The sequence below is a fragment of the Anopheles aquasalis genome, chromosome 2, assembly GCF_943734665.1.
Source record: "Anopheles aquasalis chromosome 2, idAnoAquaMG_Q_19, whole genome shotgun sequence".
In the NCBI taxonomy this organism is placed as follows: domain Eukaryota; kingdom Metazoa; phylum Arthropoda; class Insecta; order Diptera; family Culicidae; genus Anopheles; species Anopheles aquasalis.
The window spans coordinates 5,817,251-5,837,466 of record NC_064877.1 but is presented as its reverse complement, the minus strand read 5'-3'; the positions used below and the strand labels follow the sequence as shown (position 1 = coordinate 5,837,466).

The 20,216-nt window shown below is 52.4% G+C and overlaps 1 protein-coding gene across 1 annotated transcript in view; it reads left to right on the top strand.

Moving 5' to 3' along the window:
* The first annotated feature begins 12,089 nt into the window (after positions 1-12,089).
* LOC126571368 (zinc finger protein 395) overlaps positions 12,090-20,216 on the top strand; it is a 76,631-nt gene continuing 68,504 nt past the window's right edge. The window contains exon 1 of the mRNA XM_050229834.1: positions 12,090-12,713. Coding sequence (XP_050085791.1) covers positions 12,219-12,713 — 495 coding nt within the window. The 5' untranslated portion in view covers positions 12,090-12,218. The remainder of the gene's footprint in view (positions 12,714-20,216) is intronic.

Sequence of the window (20,216 nt, the reverse complement as noted above, 5' to 3'; positions counted from 1 at the left end):
AGGTGTGAGTGTGGTGGTCCTGTGTGCGTCAGATTTTGGGAACTGGGTCTTTGGAATCTGCCGCAGGCTCGATAAATGAAGAGGATATTGAGGAACGATTGAGGTATGGGATTGTGGCAAATGGCAATTTTTGATGAACACGCACACCAAAAACGAACAGAGTGCATCCTGTTTTGTGATTGAGAATTGAAGAAAAACAAGCCGAACTGCATTCGTCCTTTTGATTCAGGACTTCTTGATGTCCCCTGCAACCGTCACTTAACGTCATATCCCAATATTGATTATGGATTGACCTCGATTTAGTTAAAAGCCACGCTTAAGCTTTAAGTGTTGAGCACCACTTTGAATATTTAACATCCAACTCAAAGTCACGAGATGCGACCTCCGGCACTATACTCATCCGATAACGAATACGCATACGCATCGCATAACGAGTGGCACCGATCGCCGCGGAGAGTTGGTTTCCATTTTCGGACGTCAACATTGCGTAAAATTAGATAACGCACCACCAATGAGCGATCTGCAAGCGAGCGAACCACTTTGCCTGCGCAGGTTGGAAAATCCAGTCGCAGTCGCTTGTTGTCACCGACCAGCTCACACCACAAACGGCTCTTTGACCATTCCGGAACCTTTGGACCGGATTTACGAGCCCGAGAGCCCCCTCCAGGGGATAGGGCTAGAAAGTGGCCCCGGGTGGCCTCGGAGTAGCGCCGTTAGTGCCAGAGCGCGCTGGTTGCTTTGCTACTTTGCACTCGATTTAAATACCTGAAAGCCTACATCCACTTGGCCTCCTCGGCGGCTTGGCTTTAGCTTAGCCGGCCAACTGAGACCGAACCGGCTTTGGAAGACGGAAAAAGGGTCTCGAAATAATTGGAATCCATTGCTCAAGCGTGGTGCCGGTGACACGTGGTGCTAACCCTTGTCTGAGGTGGTGAGCTTTAACGGTGATTAGGCCAATCTAGGTGAACAGGCGATCTCTGAGGGTTTTGAGGAAGTATTCAATTACGTTCCGAAGGAATAGACTTCGTAAAAGGTCTACAGTGAGGCTCGTCTGCACTACATTGCAGAAAGCACAGAGCGTGTTAGCAAACACGCGTTTATGCAGATAACGAGACGATCATCACCGACCAACCATCCATCGACAATCCGTCAGTCGCCCCAACCTGATCCTCACCTGCCGTGCATCGCTTTCAACTCGTACACGAGCTCGATCAAATCAAATGCACATCAGGCGCGTTAATAGGCCTATCAGTTACAGTTTTCCATTTCCGATTCGCCAAACGATCGTGATCGCGATCGACGTGAGCAGCAGTAGCAGCAACAGAGGCAGAAAAAAAACTCTCGATTTCTCTTCTCGACTCCAGTGGTGACTCCATGTGCTGCGAAAGCGGCCAGCGTACTCTCGTGCTCGTACTCCTACTCGTAAGTAACGAGTACCAAACGATCGCGACTAATCAGCCGGCAATTAGCCGGCATCTCTGCCCCATCTGGGCCAGCACTTCCTCCCCCAAAGGTGGACCACAGCGTAACGTCCTCCGACATCGATCGGATTCAATTCAATCCGTCCCGTTACGCGTGTGGCGAACCGCTAATCGCTTTCCCGAAACCGGAGAGCCCAGCAGCCGGGGCTTGTTATGAACCTCCGTGATCGCTTTCGTCTGCCCCGATCGGTGTGGCCATCGATAGCGCTATCCCGTGCTGGGTTTAGGCTAGGAACATCATTTCCCAGTTGTCCAAGACGACGATCTCCCCTGAGGGCCATCGGGGAAGGAAAAACAAGTTCCAAACGAGCGACACCAAAGCCTGTCCAGCATATGCACGGTTCCCCCCTTTTTAGAGGGGATCCTCTACGTTCAATGTGTGCCTCTATGCTGCCAGCAAAGCATAAACGGACGGCGCAGTGTATGCAACGCTCGCAGCATGCCCATAAGGTACTTCCTTGCATCGCCTTCCATCGTCTTCTGCGAGTGCTTATAGGCTGGCCAAAGGTCTCTCTCTCTCTCTCTCTCTACGCCACTCGATCGAATGGACACACCAACGAACGAACGAACGAACGGACGTCTTGGCCATCGGACACTCCGGGCCATGGCCGCTCGATCGACGGAGCAGCGCTGGATGCGCTACCAAGCGCGCAAAACCCGCGGCACCACTTTCACTTCTTCTAATCGTGAAAGTTTCGTAACACAATTTTTCAACCCGCCACTTCTTCTCTTCCTCTTACTCTTCTCTTCACCCCAAAAACCACCCCCCCGAGTGTGTGTCTCCACACGCTCGAGCGGTTTCGATGCTATTTGCTGCAGCAATTGGTTGGGTTGGATAAGGTTCCCTTTGCCACACGTCCACAAACACGTCCGCAATCCATTGGATTCCGTGCCATCAAGCCACCTGGGTTGGCGAGTGGGCGGCTTTGTCACCGGCCACCGCACTCATCGCCTCTGGCAGTGGGTCCGCGCCGTAGTAGTTACCATCACCAATCATACGAGTGGTACCGTGGGACCACCAGCCCGACCAGGTCCCTTCCGTCGTGGTTTATGCGGTTTAGCAGGTATGTCGCGCCAGCACCAGGCCTGGCCACATGCAAACCGGTGCTGCAGGGCTCCTGCTACTGATTTATTGGCCTCGCCGTCTTGCTATCCAATGTTGGTGCCAGGTGCTGCCATGCCCACGGAGTATGAGAACAAGAGAACTTGTTACTCTGCCTAAAGGCCTAGTCACCATAAACCGCTGGTCTTTTCGATAGGAATGTGGAAAATGCACAAATGCTTAATGGGAAAGGTATGTCGGTTTTTGTGTGCCCGAGCCTCCGTGATACCGGCTGGCTACCTTTGCTAAAATCAATTACCTAGTACCGCGCTTCTCCAGGTTGAGTGCCGTCGGTCCGCGGTCATTGGAAGTAACTTTCCTTTCCACCGACGGACAAGCGCAACCAATTGTACGGAGATCGCGCGCAGGATGGTGGTGGCGTGGATTCACACGGATTGACAATCCGTTGGCGACGATGTCAACTGCACACGGGCGTACAGCATGGACACAATGGTGGCTTCTCTTAGTGGCTTCCTGTCAAGGCTTTCGCTGTGAACTCCCGCGGTTGTGTTGTCTAAACAGCAGGCGAAGAAATGTCACGAGTCCGGGACCGGTGACAATCCGTTTCATCATTATGCTCCCCAGGCCCCCCCCGGGCGGATGATGTGGCGTGAAATGGGTTTTGATGGGAGTGAGGATGGGTGCGCGAATCGTTCAGTCGGTCGATCGGTGTTTTTCTAAGCGACATCACTTTGCAAACACTTTCCTTTCCTTTCGTTACAGTCGAGATTCCGAGCTCTGCGGAGCCCTTTTGTGGCACCATTACGAAACGGCGTCACCATGGATGGCCTATGGAAGGAGCAGGAAGTGGCCGACCACCGTAGAGAGGAGAGAGAACGAGGGCATCTGCATTAGCATTATGCTGCGGCTACGCTCGACCGCCAATGGCATTGGCGTGCACCGTGCTTAATGAAAACAAACAATCAAAGTTGGCCTTCCACACCGAGCTGTCACTTCCAAAAATGGCGTCAAAGGTTGTATGTGCCCCCGGTGTGTATGAATGCCCCAAAGGAGCCCACAGAGTGTTACGATGAAATGCGCTACGCTGCGCAATATGCTGGCTTTAACAAGCTCCAGCAGTGCACCAATGCTTGTTGTGTAGGTCCGCTCACCCCTCCGCTTCACGCTTCTCTTCCTCTCTGCCACACCATCAAGCGCGAAAGTGAGTCTCGTGCTCGATCAGGTGCCTGCGACTTTCGCGATGGTGCGATGATCAACCTCCCCCTCCCGGTGATCGCGTTTCGTGGCTTTTTCGTGGAAAAGTGAGAGTCACCAAAGGTGGTGGCACGACGGCGACGATGACGACGAAAACCGGCGTGAACAATATGAACAATGGACATGGGATGGGAGCCCCACCGGAATGAGGTAAGACATCAAGGCCCCCTCCGAAGCCAAAACGATGGGCGCCAGCGCCAGTGCCGGTGCGCGGATATTTATGGTGGTGGCTTCAACACCTTACAACTCCCGAGGCGCGCGCGCACACACGACGAGACACGGAATACAGGTATGGATGTGCCAGAGGAAAATCCAAACAAACGAAAAAGGGAAACTCAACAGCCCGAGACAGCGCGCGGCTCCAAAGTGAGCGCTTAGGTACGGCGCAAAACGGTCAAATTCCCTGTGATCATCGCCCCCCCCCCGGTTAGAGGAAGCTTCCACTTTCCACGACGGCCACAACAAATCGTGCGCTAACCAGGGTGATCGTAATCGAAAACGATCTTACCGATTTGATGATTATTGGCATTGGATCGGGGGCCGCGTTTGCATTAGTGTGCGATCGTTATGATTACTAGTAGTTCCTCGTAGGTTTAATGTGAAATCCATACTTTTCTGACATAATTTGGAAGCTCGCACAACTCGATTTCATCCAACGGAGTGTTCCACGCTAGTGCTGCACCGCCACCTGTCACCAAGCGACGCCATTAGCAACACTCCGGTAGACCTCTTCGTGCGCAGCCTGCTCCGGTGCAGAGACAAAGACGAATCGTACGGTACGATGAGAAGCGCAGAATGTGAAGAAAACAGAAGCAGAAAAAAGAGAAAAAGAAACGAAACTAAATCACGATCTCAAGCGATGAAGCGAAGATCGCAAAGCGAGAAGAAGGTGAATTAGAACGAGGCCAACCTAGGCCTCGGCTAGCACCGTGCAGACCCGCTTTGATGGCAACGGTACTTCCAATCCCTCTCCGCGTGACTCTCCATGGAACGTGCGGCCACGTTACGGCCTCTTGCGCGCGCGCCACATTTACGACAGAAACCGTAACCTTTTCCACCGACGAAGAGAATGGAAGGAGGGGTGTGGAAAACCGGGCGGTGGGTGGTGGTTGGTTGAGTGGAAAATGTTGTGCGAAGTGTAGCCGACGGTTCGGTTCGGTGCACGATCGTGTGAGGTGTGTATATGTGTGTTGTTTGGAGCTGGAGAAGCGCTGGATCACAAATGGTGGAGCGATCCGAAGACGCGTCCGCGAAAAACCGTGACTTGCGGATGGGGTGCAGCTTGTTGCCAGTGCTATTCGTCTGCTAGAAGAAGCGCTTGGAAAACAGCTGGCTAGCCGGGCAGTGGCTGGAAAATTATCCAAAATGGCCGGTAAAGGCGAAGACGCCACCGTAGCACCGGGAGAGCCAAGTCGTCCAATTTTATTTAATTGTCACGATTATCATTCCATCCGTGTCAGGCCCGCGATGCGCCCCATGCCAGACATTATTTCGCATTAGGAAAAACGGCGAACGGCCGGCTCGATAAACATCTCTGTCTCGCGCGCGCGCCCGCGTTGGCTGGCTACAAATGGCGCAGTCAAACCCCAAAGAACCACCAACAGGCCGTAATTGGACGTAATCGGTTTGATCGGAGGTTTGTAGGTTTTTTTTATTATTATGTTGCTAGAGTGGGTTCACTGAAAATGTGTGCGCTCGTACGTGCGCTACATAGTTGCATGCGGTAATGATTTTTCGCTATTGTATGTCGCTTGGACAATTTGCGACAAGGGGCGCGATCGCAGCGTTCCGTTCGCGGGCTCATTGTACGCCAGCGTCTTCCTCCGTGAAGGAGCGTGGCCCATCTTGGGCCATTGCACTTTCCTTTTTCTATGCTGTTGTGGAACGTTGTATGTTGCGGTGCAATCGCTTGATCGCACCCCTTGGCGACCACCACTTTTAAGAGTTGGATCGCAAATTGGATCGTCGTTCTGGTGTCGCTTCGCGTTGCACATTGTCTTCCTGTTGATGCTGCATCGTATGTGTTTGCTCAGAGGCTTCGATCTTTGATTTTCATCCACTGGTTTTCTTCCTCCGATTTAGCGGCCATCTTGACCACTGGGCGCTCGATCCTAACCTCAATTCGTTGCCGTTGCTAACTAGCCTACTGGTGTGTGTTTGATTCATCTATTGTTCCATGGCCTGCTGCTGAGTTACGTCGCTTCGAGCTAACACCGAGGCCGAAGTGTGAAGCACAGAAGCAGGAAATGCCAAACGATCGACCCGCCGATCGTGATAAAGCACTAGCATCTGGTTGTGTGTTTGTGTGCAAGGCAACATTTTTTTTTATGTAATTCCACCACCTTCTCCACTTCACGCGCCAGTCGTTGTCCATTTAAATCGGAAAAGCAACTGGCGCGCGCGAGCAAAGCAATTGTGCGGAAAATGTCTGGCATTTTTGTGGGTCGCGGTGGTGTCGATAGTGATGGTGGTGGGGAGCCAACCGAAAATCCAACCCCCACCGTCCCGGTCATGGTAGTAGTCAGTTTTTTTATGTGGTCTCATTTTGACTTTGGTTCAAGTGAATGTTTATTCATCAACACTCGTGGCCCCTGCTGGAAACAATAACTCAAGGAAGTGAGACCGGCCGCAACCTGTTGAAATGATTCTCATAAATATGTGACAACTTGTGTGCGTGTGTCTATTCGGTTTCGGATGGCTAGATTTGAAGTGCTTCTCAGACCTTCTCCTTCCTCGTTTTCGGTTTCATTTTTCGGGCCAGCTTTGTCTATTTGTTGTCGCTGGCATCCTGTTCGGTAGCCGGCTTTCCATTTCGGAACCATTCCGCCGTTACGCAAGTCGATAGTGAGTGTGGTTTTTTTGGGGGGTTTCTTTTTTGAATTTATGATTAGTAGTCTCATAGCTCCGGCCCGGCAGATGATGTTTCATTTCGTCACCTCAGCTCGTTCGTCGTCGCGCGAGAATGAGTTGGGCGAGAAGACCTTACTGGGAGATGGATGAGTAGCTCAAAGTCTTTCCGATTAAAATCTTTTCCAAGTGTTTTAAATGCAATGGAAATCGATGTGACACCACAACATAATTTTTAACATGGACTTTAGGAGGGTAAGCTCGATAAGATCAGGCTCGAATCGAAGTTCAATTCACACTTGCCAGGTAACAGCACGCATTTCCTGTTTTGTCTGTCAAAAACATGCTCTGCGATTTTTTTTCCGAATCTCTTTACTATTAGTACACTGACCGGAGGGGTTCCATTTGCATTGCGTTTGCTGTTATGCTTATGCATACACCGGCACCCCGCTTCGCCTTCTTCCGAAAGGGTTACGCAACGCAATGTACGACCGGGAGGATCATCAGCCGTGCTGACGGTTCGATCATCGGCCCGCTAGCGAATCAACTGTCAAACCATCGTTACAGAAAGTGTGAGCCAGCGAGAGAAAAAAGGGTCGCGCCAACTAGAGCGTCAACCTAAACCCAAACAAAACTAACCGACTCAGCGTCTCGCCTACTTTAGCAACAAAAAAAAAAGCGCCTCGCGTGCTCGCCATTTGTGTGTTTGCCTTGAGTGATCTAGTGGCCGGTTGGTGGTGGTGACATAAGATCCTCCCCAACAAAACTACCTCGAACCGAACCCCTCGAGGGAGGGAAATTACCCCTCGGAAACCACTGCACGAAAATGAAGAAAACGCCGCAAAGTGGACGCCAAATTCCGATAAAAAGTCCTTGGCACGATCAAAACAACTCGCAAACGTCGCCATCGCCATCGTCGTCGTGTGCGTGAAGATGGTAACGAGAAGGAAGAGAGCATAGCGGCGAAAAAAAATTGGCAAACCCGGCCAAGCGGCGAGAGCGAGAGGGAAGCAAAATAAAAAGTGACCTACCGCAAAATAATACAAGCGCAGGCGCATTTTTTGCACGAAGTAACGCGACACTACCACTACCAGACCCACACAGACACAAGCGAACACGGGTGTTGAAAGGGGGAGGGGGGCGGCATGCAACATGGGCAGGATGAGGGGTGGCCCAAATTTTGCAACATTGATTGTCGGTTGGGGAGCCGTCGAGAAGGAAGCCGGCTCACTCAGTCCCCCCTTCTTCTCGTTGTCTCGAACGAGATGAAGAGCGTCGTCGGCCATGTTGGATGGAGGCGCAACCGCGAGCACGCTTGGATGGCGTTACTCGACACGAGCGTCAAAGAAGACGAGGACGACGTAACGTTAGCTACTACGATTTTTATGACCCCAAATCGAGTCGGCACTCTTTAATGTTTTTTAACAAATTGATGCCGATGCCGGTTTATTACCAACACTACCTGTTGCCGGCGTGTATTTAGCACCGCGATTGGATGACAAATTTTATGCCGACAAGAAAAATTGACCAAAAGAAAATGGCTTCCGATACCGAGGGCGCTTAAGCGATTCCGCGGCCGCGCGTAGTGCCGGCTTCCAGGCCGGCTTCCAAACCAAGACCCCGCTGCGAGATCCGAAGACAAGTGTGTGATGTTGTTGCGAATGAAAATAGAAATCTCTCGAAGAGGAAAGTGGCCGCGCAGCCCTCGTGGTGTGAGTGTTGTGGCTAATGTTGTTGTGGAGTAGCAGAAGCCCCACCATCATCATCAGTAGCAGCAGCAGCAGCAACAGCAGCAGCAGCAGGGGGCATTGGTGGTGTGTCTGTGGAGCCTGGATTGGTACAAGCATCACGAGCATCGTAACCATTATGCTTAGAAGGGGGGCAGGTGGGGGAGTAATAGGGGGGGGGGGGGGGGCAGCAACTACATACTCCCTCACTCTTCACCACCGGTTGATCGGCAGCAATCGAGTTGAACAGAGCAGAGCAGAGCAGAGAGAGGAGTGGAGGGTCCAGAGGAAGATCTTAGTTGTTCCGTAGTGGCCTCATTCCGACCGGCGCTCGATGGTGTGTGCGAAAGGGAGAAAGAGAGGAAGAGTATGAGCAGGAGAGAGAGAGAGAGAAACGAGTGAGATGGAGGTGGTACTTATGCTCTTCCACCCACCTCCCACCTCCCACTGGGTGATGCTGGATATTACAGTTATTATTATTACTTCGCAACTCTCGTATTTTGCTCCGGCCTTCTTTTTCGTCTTCTTCTTCTTCTTTTTCTTCGTCTTCTTCTTCTTCTTCTTCTTCTTCTTCTTCTTCTTCTTCTTCTTCTTCTCTTTGCCATTTCTTTCTCTTTTTCTTCTTTTTTCAGCTTCTTTTCCCCTTTTTCTTCTTCCACTTTTATCTCTCTTTCGTTTTCCACCGCTGTTTTGCTTTGTTTTTCCCGCCACAGTCCCAGATCAACCAACCGGTGCTTCTCACACTAATCCGAGGCAAAACATGATTGCTCGCTGCAGCAGCAGCAGGAGCAGCGACGACGACGACCAGGGCGATGCCGTGATGCTCTCGATACCGGTTTACTGGCCAACGATCGCCGAAGCCGGAGACGCGGTGCAGTGGAACGTGGTGCACTGTAAAATTACAAACAACCATTTGGTTCGATTACGCGCCGCGGTTCTAAATTGCCCGCCCCTTCCCCCCGCGGTAGCGGGAGGAAGCCGGTTGTAAAAGCATCGCCATCAACTCGTAAAATGGTTTTTCCTTCCGCCGTTAAACCACATCGAGCGTAACGCACCATAACACCGCGATGACCTTTGGGATGGACGAAGGCGAAGGCGAAGCGCAGCACGCCGGCATACGCATCGTATGTGGTGCAGCCGTTCGTCTTCGCTTCGTGTACACCCGTTACTTCACGGTGCAGGCAGCGCGCATTTAGGTAGCGGTGGCAGATGCAAATCATCGCACATAAGACACGTTTCGTCGTGCTACGAAGGTACGGAGGGGTACCGGAATGATTTTAATGATGAAGCGCCGGTAGCGACGTGAGGTAGAACGGTCGCGGGTGCTATTCTTGTAAAAAATGGTACCCACCATAACCAGCACACATGTGCACGGCCCCCGTTGGGTAAGCAACAGCATAAGAGGGCTCGTGGAGGAGGAGGAGGAGGCACGCTTTGTGCCCGTTGGGAAAATCAAGCAAAATATTTCAATCACGTCCCGTGCATGCTGGCCCGGCATCAGACCCAATCATCGGAGCGCCCAGGAAAGGGGTTAAAAATTATGTGTTTTTTTTTCTTTCTTTAAATCCCTCCACTTTTTGTGCGGCGGCCATGGAGTGCGATTGGGGGGATGCTGAAGACTGGTATTCCCCCGATCAGCTGCTACTTGGATGCATGCAGCACACAAACACGCACACAGCCTGATGTGCGAACGAGATGGCAAACAAACAAACCGAAATGAATCTCTTTGTTCGCTTCGTCGTCGTCGTCGTTGTGAGGGATTGTTGGTTGTGTTGTGGAGGGAAGGAAGGAGCTGATGGTTATCCTAACTGACCGTCATCATCCCCCTGGCACATAACCAACCATCAACCAACCATCATCATCATCCTGATCGTCGTCATTGTTGGCGTTCGAAGGCGAATTTTAGCTGCTGTGGCTACTGTTGCCGCGGGTACATTTGCACTCGGCTCGCACACAGTCACACTGTTCCTGCAATACGTACACGCCCGGTTGTTTGTGTGCGTTTGTTGGCCCGCAGCAACCCTTTCTGGTATACCTTTCTCGCTCATTGTTGCCGAAGCCGAATCATCGTTCGTGGAACGGGCGCGCGCTCACGCACACTATAGTGCACGCGAAGAAACATTAATCGGGCGCCTCCATTCATCCCTCGGCTCGATCGGCCGGTCGGGGGTGGGTTCATTCCGAATTTGACTTTCGCGGCGTCAAGATCGCTCCCAAGCAAAGCAAGTAGCAAGTAGCAAGTAGCAAACGCATCGCAAGCCCCAGCAGAAGCAGCACAGCAGTCGCCGGTTCTCGAGAACGGATCCGTGCGATCAAAGGACACCTAGCCACCTGTTTCGGTTTCCAAGGACTTTGCGAGTGAGTGAAAGACGATAGGAGAAGCAATAGAGAAAAGCGTTGCGTTGTGTGTGCCGTGGCCTCGCCAAAAAGCAGGCCGAATAACCGGTAGCCATCAGCATCAACACCAAGTAGCGGCAACAAAAAGGGAGCAAAATACAGCAACACTGGCACACTGCGAAGGGAGGTTGTGAATCGTGTGTGCCTGTGTGTGCCACTGTGTGCATCCCTCTGCGTGAGTGTATGTGTGTTTCGTGCATTTTCGTGCAGAGTGAGCCAAAAAGGGATATGCAACAAGGACATCTCGGTGGCAAAGTGGTGAACAACTGTAGTTGACCGAGTGAACGGAAAGCTTGTTGTTGTCGGTTGTGTTTGTTTCAGTGAATGCATCTCAGCAGGATACGACGGTGACGGGCCCTGTAGTTTCACGTTTGTTGGACTGTGGCATTAAAAAGAAGAAATAGAAGAAGGAGAAGAAGAAGGACTGTTTGTGGGACCACACATGCTGAATGATGGTACTGAGCAGCAAGCTCGGCACGTTCGATCTACTGCCCGTACAGCGCCACCAAGGCGACGATGCTGCCAGCGCCGCTAGCGATCTGGCCGATCCGTTATTGCTCCTGTCCGCCACAATCGAGCTTGGCTACCGATTGCCGCTCCTGGCGAGCGAACCACACCTAGCGTGCCGCTGTGCCCCCGCGAACGGTTTTGCCACCAACTCGGCTCCGCCACCCTGTGCCGCCAGCTCCATTAACGAGGCCTACTACAATCTGGACAAAGTGTTTGCGTGAGGCTTGTAGAGAGAGACCATTTCCTTCCTAACGCGATCGTAAGGTGCTGAGTGCAATATTCTGTGTGTGCGTCCCTCGGTGTGCATTTGTACGTGTACGTGTGTTGAAAATTTACTACTAAAAGTGTCACTAGAAGTGACAATGTGCTAAAAAGGAAGAAGAAAAGCGAAGAAAAGAGAGAAAAGCCGGTGAAAGAAAGTGCAAAGAAAGGCGACAACAAGGAGGAAAAAAAACGGTGTGTGACAACCAACCAAAAAAAAAAGAGCAACAGAATCCGAGTGTGGATCCGAGTGACCTACGCGTTAAAGTGTTTTGTGATTTTGCGCGAAGCGACCAAGTGGAGTGAAGGTTGTGTCCATTTCGAATCGGATAAAGTGTTCCGCCAAAAAGGCCAAATTGAAGGGTGCGATATCGGTGTGAGAATTAAAAAAGAAGGCGAAAAAAACGAAACCAAATCAAAGCGCTTGTGTGTGATTTCACTTTTGGTGGTGCGTTCGTAGGCCGGTCGGTTGTGATAAGCGATAAAAAGGAGAAGCAGAAGAAGTGCAATTGCTTCCTCGTCCCCCTTCAAAAAGCGAATTAGAAGCGAAAACGAAAAGTGCTCCGGAAACATACCAATCTAACTGGATCTCGTTGGCCAGTGGTCCCGCCGGCTCTGGCATAAACACACGCACACTCACACCCACCACGCAAAACCCCCCGCCCCCAGACATCACTTATGAAAAAGTACTTCCTGAACAAAATGTCCACCGGCAAGCGTCTGGCGAAGCGGTCGATCGTCGGCACGCGCGTATGCGCTCCCGGCACCGATGGCATCTGGTACTCGGGCAAGATCGAGTTCGTAAAGACCGGCACCGAGCAGCAGAAGCAGCAGCAGCAGCAGCAGCAGCAACGGTCCGATGGTCAGAAGACGGAGGGTGCGACCGTCATACCGGGCCTGACGATGCCGGCCCGTTACACGGTCCGTTTCGACAACGTCAAGGAACTGGCCGCCGCCGAGCTCGGGCTGGTGCGCGAGTTCCGCGAAACCGAACTGATCGGTCCCGGCTTCCGGACGATCGCGGACGTGAAGCTGAAACCGGGCCAGAAGGTCTTCCTCACCTACAATGGGCGCGAGAACGCGGGCGAAGTGATCACCCACGATGATCTGAAGGACGAGGTGAAGGTCCGGATTGCCGTCGTCGCCGGTGCAAACGGTGGTGCCGCACAAGAGGTTAGTATACCGTTGCTTATGGATAAATTTCGGGACGTGTTGAAGTCGTTTAGTGGTCATATAGAGCAAAAACATCTTGGTATTCAAGTCCATGACGATATAGAGAATTTTGTTAGCATCGAAGGATGCCTTGCTTTGGTTCTCCTTACGTAGATGCCTTGGGGCTCTTGAGCTTCTTTCTTCCAATCGAGAACAGCCTCATAATTCATTCTCTTGGCGCCTCATATAATTTAAAGCAAACTGTCCCCTCCAGGCTTCTGCGTTGAATTATGAAAGAGTGTTTCTCCGAAAATTGCCCATTTTCCGATTCTGCAACCTTCCATTTCTAACTCGCCCGTTGAGGAAGGTAATGTAGAAGCAGCACGTAGATGTGGCCACCATTAGCATTACCCTCCCTTCGCCGTTTGGGTCACAGTAAATAGCCGTTCGTGGGCAGCCATTTGAAGGTTCGGTTTTTGATGATGGTGATGGCCAGCGTTTATGCTTTTTGATCACCACTTTCTCGATGTTTCTCAAACTCCTCGGCGCTCCCGGGACGGTCAAGAGCAGCGGTACAGCGTTGGGACCACAGCGCACAAGCAAGGGATGGTGGGATGGCGGGGGGGCAGGCCCTGCTAAAAGTAGGTCAAGGAGAAGTGAGCCCCCGGCCATCGGTTTGGCCGAAACAACCACATCAACCTGCCTGCGGATAGGAAAGGGGAGAACCGTATAGCAGGATGCCCAACTTCCCCCCCCCCCCCCCCCTTTGGTGCTATGTAGCTGTGTGTGTTTCGAATCGATGTAACATTACATGGCCGTTCCGTTGCAGCTCCCAACCCTCTTACAGCGACCACAGCGAGTGTGTCCCCAAAAAGTAGGTCAAATCGCTTTTCCCTTTTGCCAACGAGCACAGGCGTGCGCGCGCGCACCCCTTGTCTCTCTCTGTGTATCTGTATGCGAACGTTGTTTGTCTGTAGTTGTGCGGTGCTGTCCGTGTGCCACTACTGCTCGCCCAGAAGAGTCCCTTTTCGGTCTCTTTCTAGTGCACAGAGAGCGAGAGCGAGAGTGCTGGCGTTGTAATGCTGCCAAAAACCCCGTAAAAGGAGATGATGCTGCTCCAGCTACAGAACGCTTCCCTTCCCTTCCCCAAACGCTCTGTGACCTAATTCTGGAGTTCTCGAATTGGAGGGGTTCTCGGTGAGCATTCGTTGTTCTCCATTTTGCTTCCAAGCAACCGTATTACTCTTCATTAAATAACCAAAATCGAAACCCCGAAATGCAACTTTGTAACCAAGAGTCCGGTGCCGGGCTGGTTTCTGGGTTGTCTTGTGGATTGATCACTATCGATCGATCGAATGCCACATCGCCACTTGGCAGGCAAATGGTACGGCACTCGGCGCATCGCCATCCTGTGCGCAAAACCGATGGCAGCACCGGGATATAGGTTAAGGTCGAAAAGAGGTCAAACCGAGCCGAAATCCGAGCCTGGCGACCGTGGAAAACGGGAGCAAAGGCGCGGTGTAACGCCGCGCAGCATAGGGAGGGTCGTGTACAGTATGTAGCATGCAGCAACACTAGTTCGTGCTTTTCCAGAGCGTGTCCTTTCTACCAGCCACCAGGAGTCTCCATCGCGCTAGCAAGCGAATATTACAGGTCACAATTTCTGTGGCTACTGGTGCAGCACTGGTGTCCTGGAGTTAGTTTGTGCTTCCAGGTTCCAGCCAGTGGTTGGCGTGTCCTTTTATGGTCATCAGCACTCCGCCCAAGGTGAGTCCATGCCAGTGTGCGTGTTTTTGAGTGTCCTTAAAAGGAAGCAAATTGAATTGTTTTACTGTGAATTTGGTGTTGGTTGTACCTCATACGAATGGTGCTTGTTGATCACTCACTCACGCCTTGCAAAAACCCGCCCCGAGTGACCGGTCGTTGCACTCGTTCGTCGCCAGAACTCGCCTTTCATTGATTCACCTCCGTTCCTTCATTATGCTGCCGAGTGGAGTGGCAAGGGGTCCCGCAACGCAACGGAAACAGCGGGGCGGGGTTGTTCTTATTCCCTCTCCACATTAATTCGTTTAACTTTGCAACGCACACAACGCGCGGCGCGGTCATTCATCCACGATGCGGATCGTGGAGCCCATCGATGACCTCCGGGCCACGGGACCGTGCCTGCCCGGCGCACAAGTCCATTGACCGATCGACCGGAACGGCATGGCACGGCGTGGGGCGACGAATTGTTGCGAGTGATCGGCACACTTACCTAATCATGTGTCGCGCCAGTTCCCCGGCATCGGTCCGGATGGTCCGGTCCTGTGCTTTGTGTCCATCGCGAAGCGCGCTGTGGCATCTCGCCACAGATGTTGCCCCGGGCACCGCCGGCGGGGTTCCTTTTTGGGATATTTAAATATAATCATCCCGGTGGTGCGGTGGAACCGGCACCAACCAACCAACCAACCAACCAGCCTGCCAACTGCGCCAAGTGTCACTTTCGGATTGATGATGGCGAGGCAGCTATCGATGGAGGAGAAGCACAGAGACAGAATTAACTGCAACCCCGCCCTTACGATCGTTTTGATTGATCGTAGATGATCGACTTTTTGAGCACCGACGTGTGTTCTCTGTGATCATCCAAAAGTGGACGTTTCCAGTTGCGCGATTGCGCCCCGGTCGCCCAGTCGAGCGAGTATGTGTTTTTTGCGCTTGTGTGCCGGGCCTTTGTGCGAGCAATAATGATAAGCGCAGCGTCGTCATCGTCATCGTCGTGAATGTCACCACCGATCGTTCGTCAATATCGTGCGTCGGTGCGCCGGACACACGAAGGTGACCGCAACTGACGGCGGATGCACCTGCTGCTTCTTCGTCTTCTTCGTTCGCCCGATGTTCGGTGTGCGCATCTGGGTCTAATTTCATTTGCAATCTCTCGTCGCTAGCACCACCACACGACAACCATGGCCATCGCCTGCACTTGCACTCACGCTCTCACGCTCACCGATGGCCGACCGACATCGCTTGGCCGCTTGCGAACGCTTGTTTGACAGCAGTCACCGGCCGCCAAGCTTGCGTTTCGGGTTGGTTTTATTGTCGCCGACCGAAAATGATTTCAACTTTTCGCTTAGCACCATCAATCAGCGAGTGCTCCCGTTCCTCGGCCTCGACCGCGGCTCGCTGCGCTCCACTGCAGGCGCTAATATTTGTTTGGCAGCAGCAGCGCATGGGATGCAGTGCCGTGGTGGCCAATCACTCCTTCCCCCACCCGAGGGACCCCCGATGGGCGTTGCACCATCACCGGCCGCTGTCCTTCGATCGATCCAATGACCGACCTTCAACTCGCGAGTCTCTTTTGACGACAATGACGGATAGCACGCTGGTTGGTGTGTGAGCGAGCGAGCGCAACCCGGTGGTGCAATCTGGGGAGGGTGCAGTTGGTGGTGATGCAGCTTCGATTGTGTTCTTCGCTGCTGCCAGGCGGTGTTCAGCTGTTTCTAACTGCGGTTGCTTCTACTTCCTTCACGCTTCCTTCTGCCCCCCTTTTTGTTTTTGCTCTTGTATCTCCACCGCCGACGCTGTGTTCCCGGTGTGTTTCTAGCTGCTTCTCTAGCGCGAGCGCAGAGTGTGTGGGTGGAGTGCACCGGCAAGAAGCAACAAATTGTAATGCAGCGCGAACATTCTTCTTTTTCGCTCCCCCCATCCCCTTTTTGGCTCGCGGTTATGATTACGCAAACGCCGGGACTGCGGGGGGCTGGTACACTTGCATAAAGCGCTAGCGTTGGTTGGAATTCGGACTTCTCCGGGTTCTTTAAGCGATTCAATTCAATTAAGAATGGGTCGCAGAATGAGAGCACCAGCAGCGTGAATCGCTCGCGCGTTTGTGTGGATAGCAATTAACTTAAAGAACAATGAGGCCCTGTTGCTGGTGGTGGTCGGTGGTCAAGTGCAACCTGCTCTGCTGCCTATTTCTGGCACCCTTGGTCCCATAAAGTTGCTCCATCGCCAACGCGGCACACTCGCGCACTCGGTGACGGCAGCCGGTGGTTGTTTGTTGTCTCTGGCTGTCTATGCCCCGAGATCGAAATGACGTCAGACAGCGGCAGGCTGGTGGTGGGCGCAAAAGGTCCTGCCATTCCTGTGGGGTTTCATTTTTCTTTATTTTTAAATCGCTCCACCCCCTGGATGACGATGATTCGATGATGCTTCTCGAGATGCCCCTCGAAGAGGAGGTGCGAAGGTGGATGAATCATATGCGCCGCCATGGGTGGGGCGGGGGTGCGTGTGTTAATGAGCATTATGGAGCAGCTCGAGCGGCAGCAGCAGGTTTCAGTCGTGCGGTAATGAGCCCGGGAGAGAACACATCCTAAAATAGCACGACCACGCATCGCACCTTGCTCCTTCTTTGCCCCCCTCTACTATCTCCGTTGGGGTGGAGGGTTGCGTTTTTTCCTGGAAGCAACGCACACACTCGTCTTTCGCTAAATGTTAATCGTTTGTGTTTATCGCAACACCTTTCCTGGAAAACTCCTCGCGATGGAAATAATCTCGTGGCCGTGAGAGATAAAGAGAGAGAGAGAGCCCTGTATTGATCTATTTTCGGTCCCTTGTAGTCTGGCCGGTGTCTGGGGCTGTGCGTGGCTGCGTGCATTGTAACAAAGGAAGCACAGCCAAGGATAGGGCATGAAAAACCATTCAGAGTCCAGGATCCGGTTGGCGGCATCGATGAAGAAGGGAACCGCGTATATTCCATAAATCTCTCTGTGGCGCAGATTTATGCTGACCATTGGCGCTCTACATTAAATGTCACATCGACACAGCGTGTCGCACACCGGTCGGTCGCTACTGCTGCGCCTGCATCTGAGGAACAGGAAGGACGCGACGGATAAATCGTTCAACCGTTGCGTTCGCCATCGTCGTGATTCTCCCTGCGTGCTTCCCTGCTTTGGGTGACCTTTTCCGTTTTCTCGGTTACCCGGTAGCCTCGGTAGCGACGTCATTTCAGCGACGCATTGGCATCCGTCTCGGTCTCGGTGGTTCATCTCGTTTTTCATGTTCGCCTCGCTTGGTTTCCTCGCTAAAAGGGCAAGATATGATTCCGTCTGCTCCGGCTGCTCGCTGCCCGCCGCAAAGACATCATCATAAAACTTGGTAAAGTCGCGAATTTGTAACCTTAAATCGGAACGCGAAATGCGAGATAAAAACAATGAAATGAATGGCGTTAAGAGTGTGTGCCCTCAAGGTGAACAGCCCCTCTAGTCGACCGAATGGACGAAAAAAAAAACAGCTCGTGACGACGTCGTCGTCTTTGCTTACGTCATCAGCACTAAACCATTCGCTCCATTCTACCTATCGGCCGGTGTCGTAGAACGTTAGCCGTCACAAAAACAGAGTTTGGGGGAACCGGTGTACGAATGATGATGATGATGATGATAATAGAAATAGAGAACTCACCACCAGCAGCAGCAGCAGCAGCAGCTGTGTGTTGGTGACTGTTGCCCGCGGTCGAATGTTAATCTTGCCTCAATCGCAACAAACCTTGAGGTAGTCCGCGCCGAAAAGGTGGACTCGAAAGAGCTCGCGGCAATAAAAATAAGTCCGTACCGGCTGTGCAGGAAGGGATGTGAATGGCGACCTAGCCCTCCATATTGGATGAATACGATCGATTAATGCGTGGGGGGAGGGGAGCTCTTCATACATCGTCTAATGAGCCAAAGGTAATGGCTGAACTTGACATCGTTTCCCCTTTCCACCCTTTTCTGCAACATTAGAAACGAGCACTCAGCTTTTTCGCTCTTTCCTTTTTTTCAATTTTCCGACCTTCTTCTTATCTCCGTAGAGCTCCTACGCACATTATGATAATGAGCCGAACGATTAGAGAAAAAGTGTGTCATTCTGCTGGTGCCGTTCATTCGTTCGCTTCAAGCTAATCACATGCGTGCCATTTTCGGTTTTAATGCGAGCGAACAGAGGGAACTCGTGATGCCCTCGCTGGAGCCCACCTGTCCACCCCTTTTCCACCCCTTTTTTTCACCTTCCGTTCTGTTCATCAAAACAAATCTGTTTTATTGTTTCTTATGCCCCCTGGTGTGTGCGTGCGAATTTCGTGAACGGAGCACAAAAAAATGGTGCGTGCGTTCCTTGTTAGCTCTTTTGCATAAATACCGAGCGCCTTGGGCGTCCGCGTTTTTTGTTTCGGGTGAGTTTTGCTATGATTTTTTTTTTGTGTATGCCACTACTCCTTGCGAGATTGTTGTGTGTTGCCCAATGGCGATCGCCTTGGGGCGTGCGCGTTCCCAAACACATATACACCCGCCCTGTGGAGCGCTACCGGTTGACCTCTAAACCGTTGTTTTCGCTTTTTTCGCCACAAAACGCACCACCACCAAATGATGCCACGCGAGATGACGGGCGAACGTACGTAGTGAGTGCGTGCGCCTTCACTTACTCTGACGAAATAGATCACCAATGTGGGGAGGGAGGGAGGCAGAGCAAGTGGACCAACAACTTGAAACACATTTACGCACTTTTCGTGGCCCCCCTATACGCGGTGAGTACCAGTGTGTGGGGCAATGGGTGCCGAGATCGAGCGTCAAGGAGACGTAACTCATTCGCTCTAAGCCCTCTCGCCCCAAAAACTCCCACTGTCGAATGTGTGACGTTGGCACGAATGTTGGCCGCACACTTAACTGTCGCTTCGCTCTTCCGGGGATTGTAGAGTTGTGCCTCAACAACAGCGCAGGGTTGTGGTGTTAACGAGCATCACGACCATCACCACCACCACCAGCGGCTGATAAGGGCTACACGACAATCGCGATATGTGTGGTGGCGCCCTACAGTTCATCGTGACGTCGTGCCACTAGGGCCACGGAGGGCAATGGATTCCGTCGATTGTTGTTTTCGGATAAAACTCGGAAAGCCTTGGCTGCGGTCGATGGCCGCCGGTTCTACTAGCAGCGAGTACTGCCCTTGTGCGCTTATTAGCTCATCATCCGCGCGATCCGCGCACCAGGCATCTGTTTACTCAACATGAGCATGGTGTGGCGGGGCCCCGGTCTCAGCCCAGGTGTCCTTGAAAATGACTACCGGCTCCGGTGGTGGAAATTTCGAAATATCTGAGGCAGCGTGCTCCGTGAGCCCGTTCGCTGTTGCGAGATCACGATCTCTCACGCTCACCGCTTGCTCACTCGACGCGATCTGTCGTCGTCGTCGTCGTCGTCGTCGTTGTTTGGTGATATTTAAATTAAATCATGTTTTTCCTTACCAAGCACACATTCTCCTGCCACGCCCCGGGGTCAAGCCGCGTGTTTTTCTCTGTTTTTCACGCGATCATTTGTGCTTTACGATGCTGCTGTTTTGGGGGCTTTGCCTTGCCTTGCTCGCTTGCTTGCTGGTTGTATTTTTAGTTTTATCCTCATCTAACCACACCCGCACACCCGGCACACGCATACACATAGCGCCGATGATGAGTTGACCCTTGTTTGCTGCTGGTTTGGGGCCACTCTCACGAGCCGGCCGGCATCGCGCGGCCCCGACTGCGTGTGT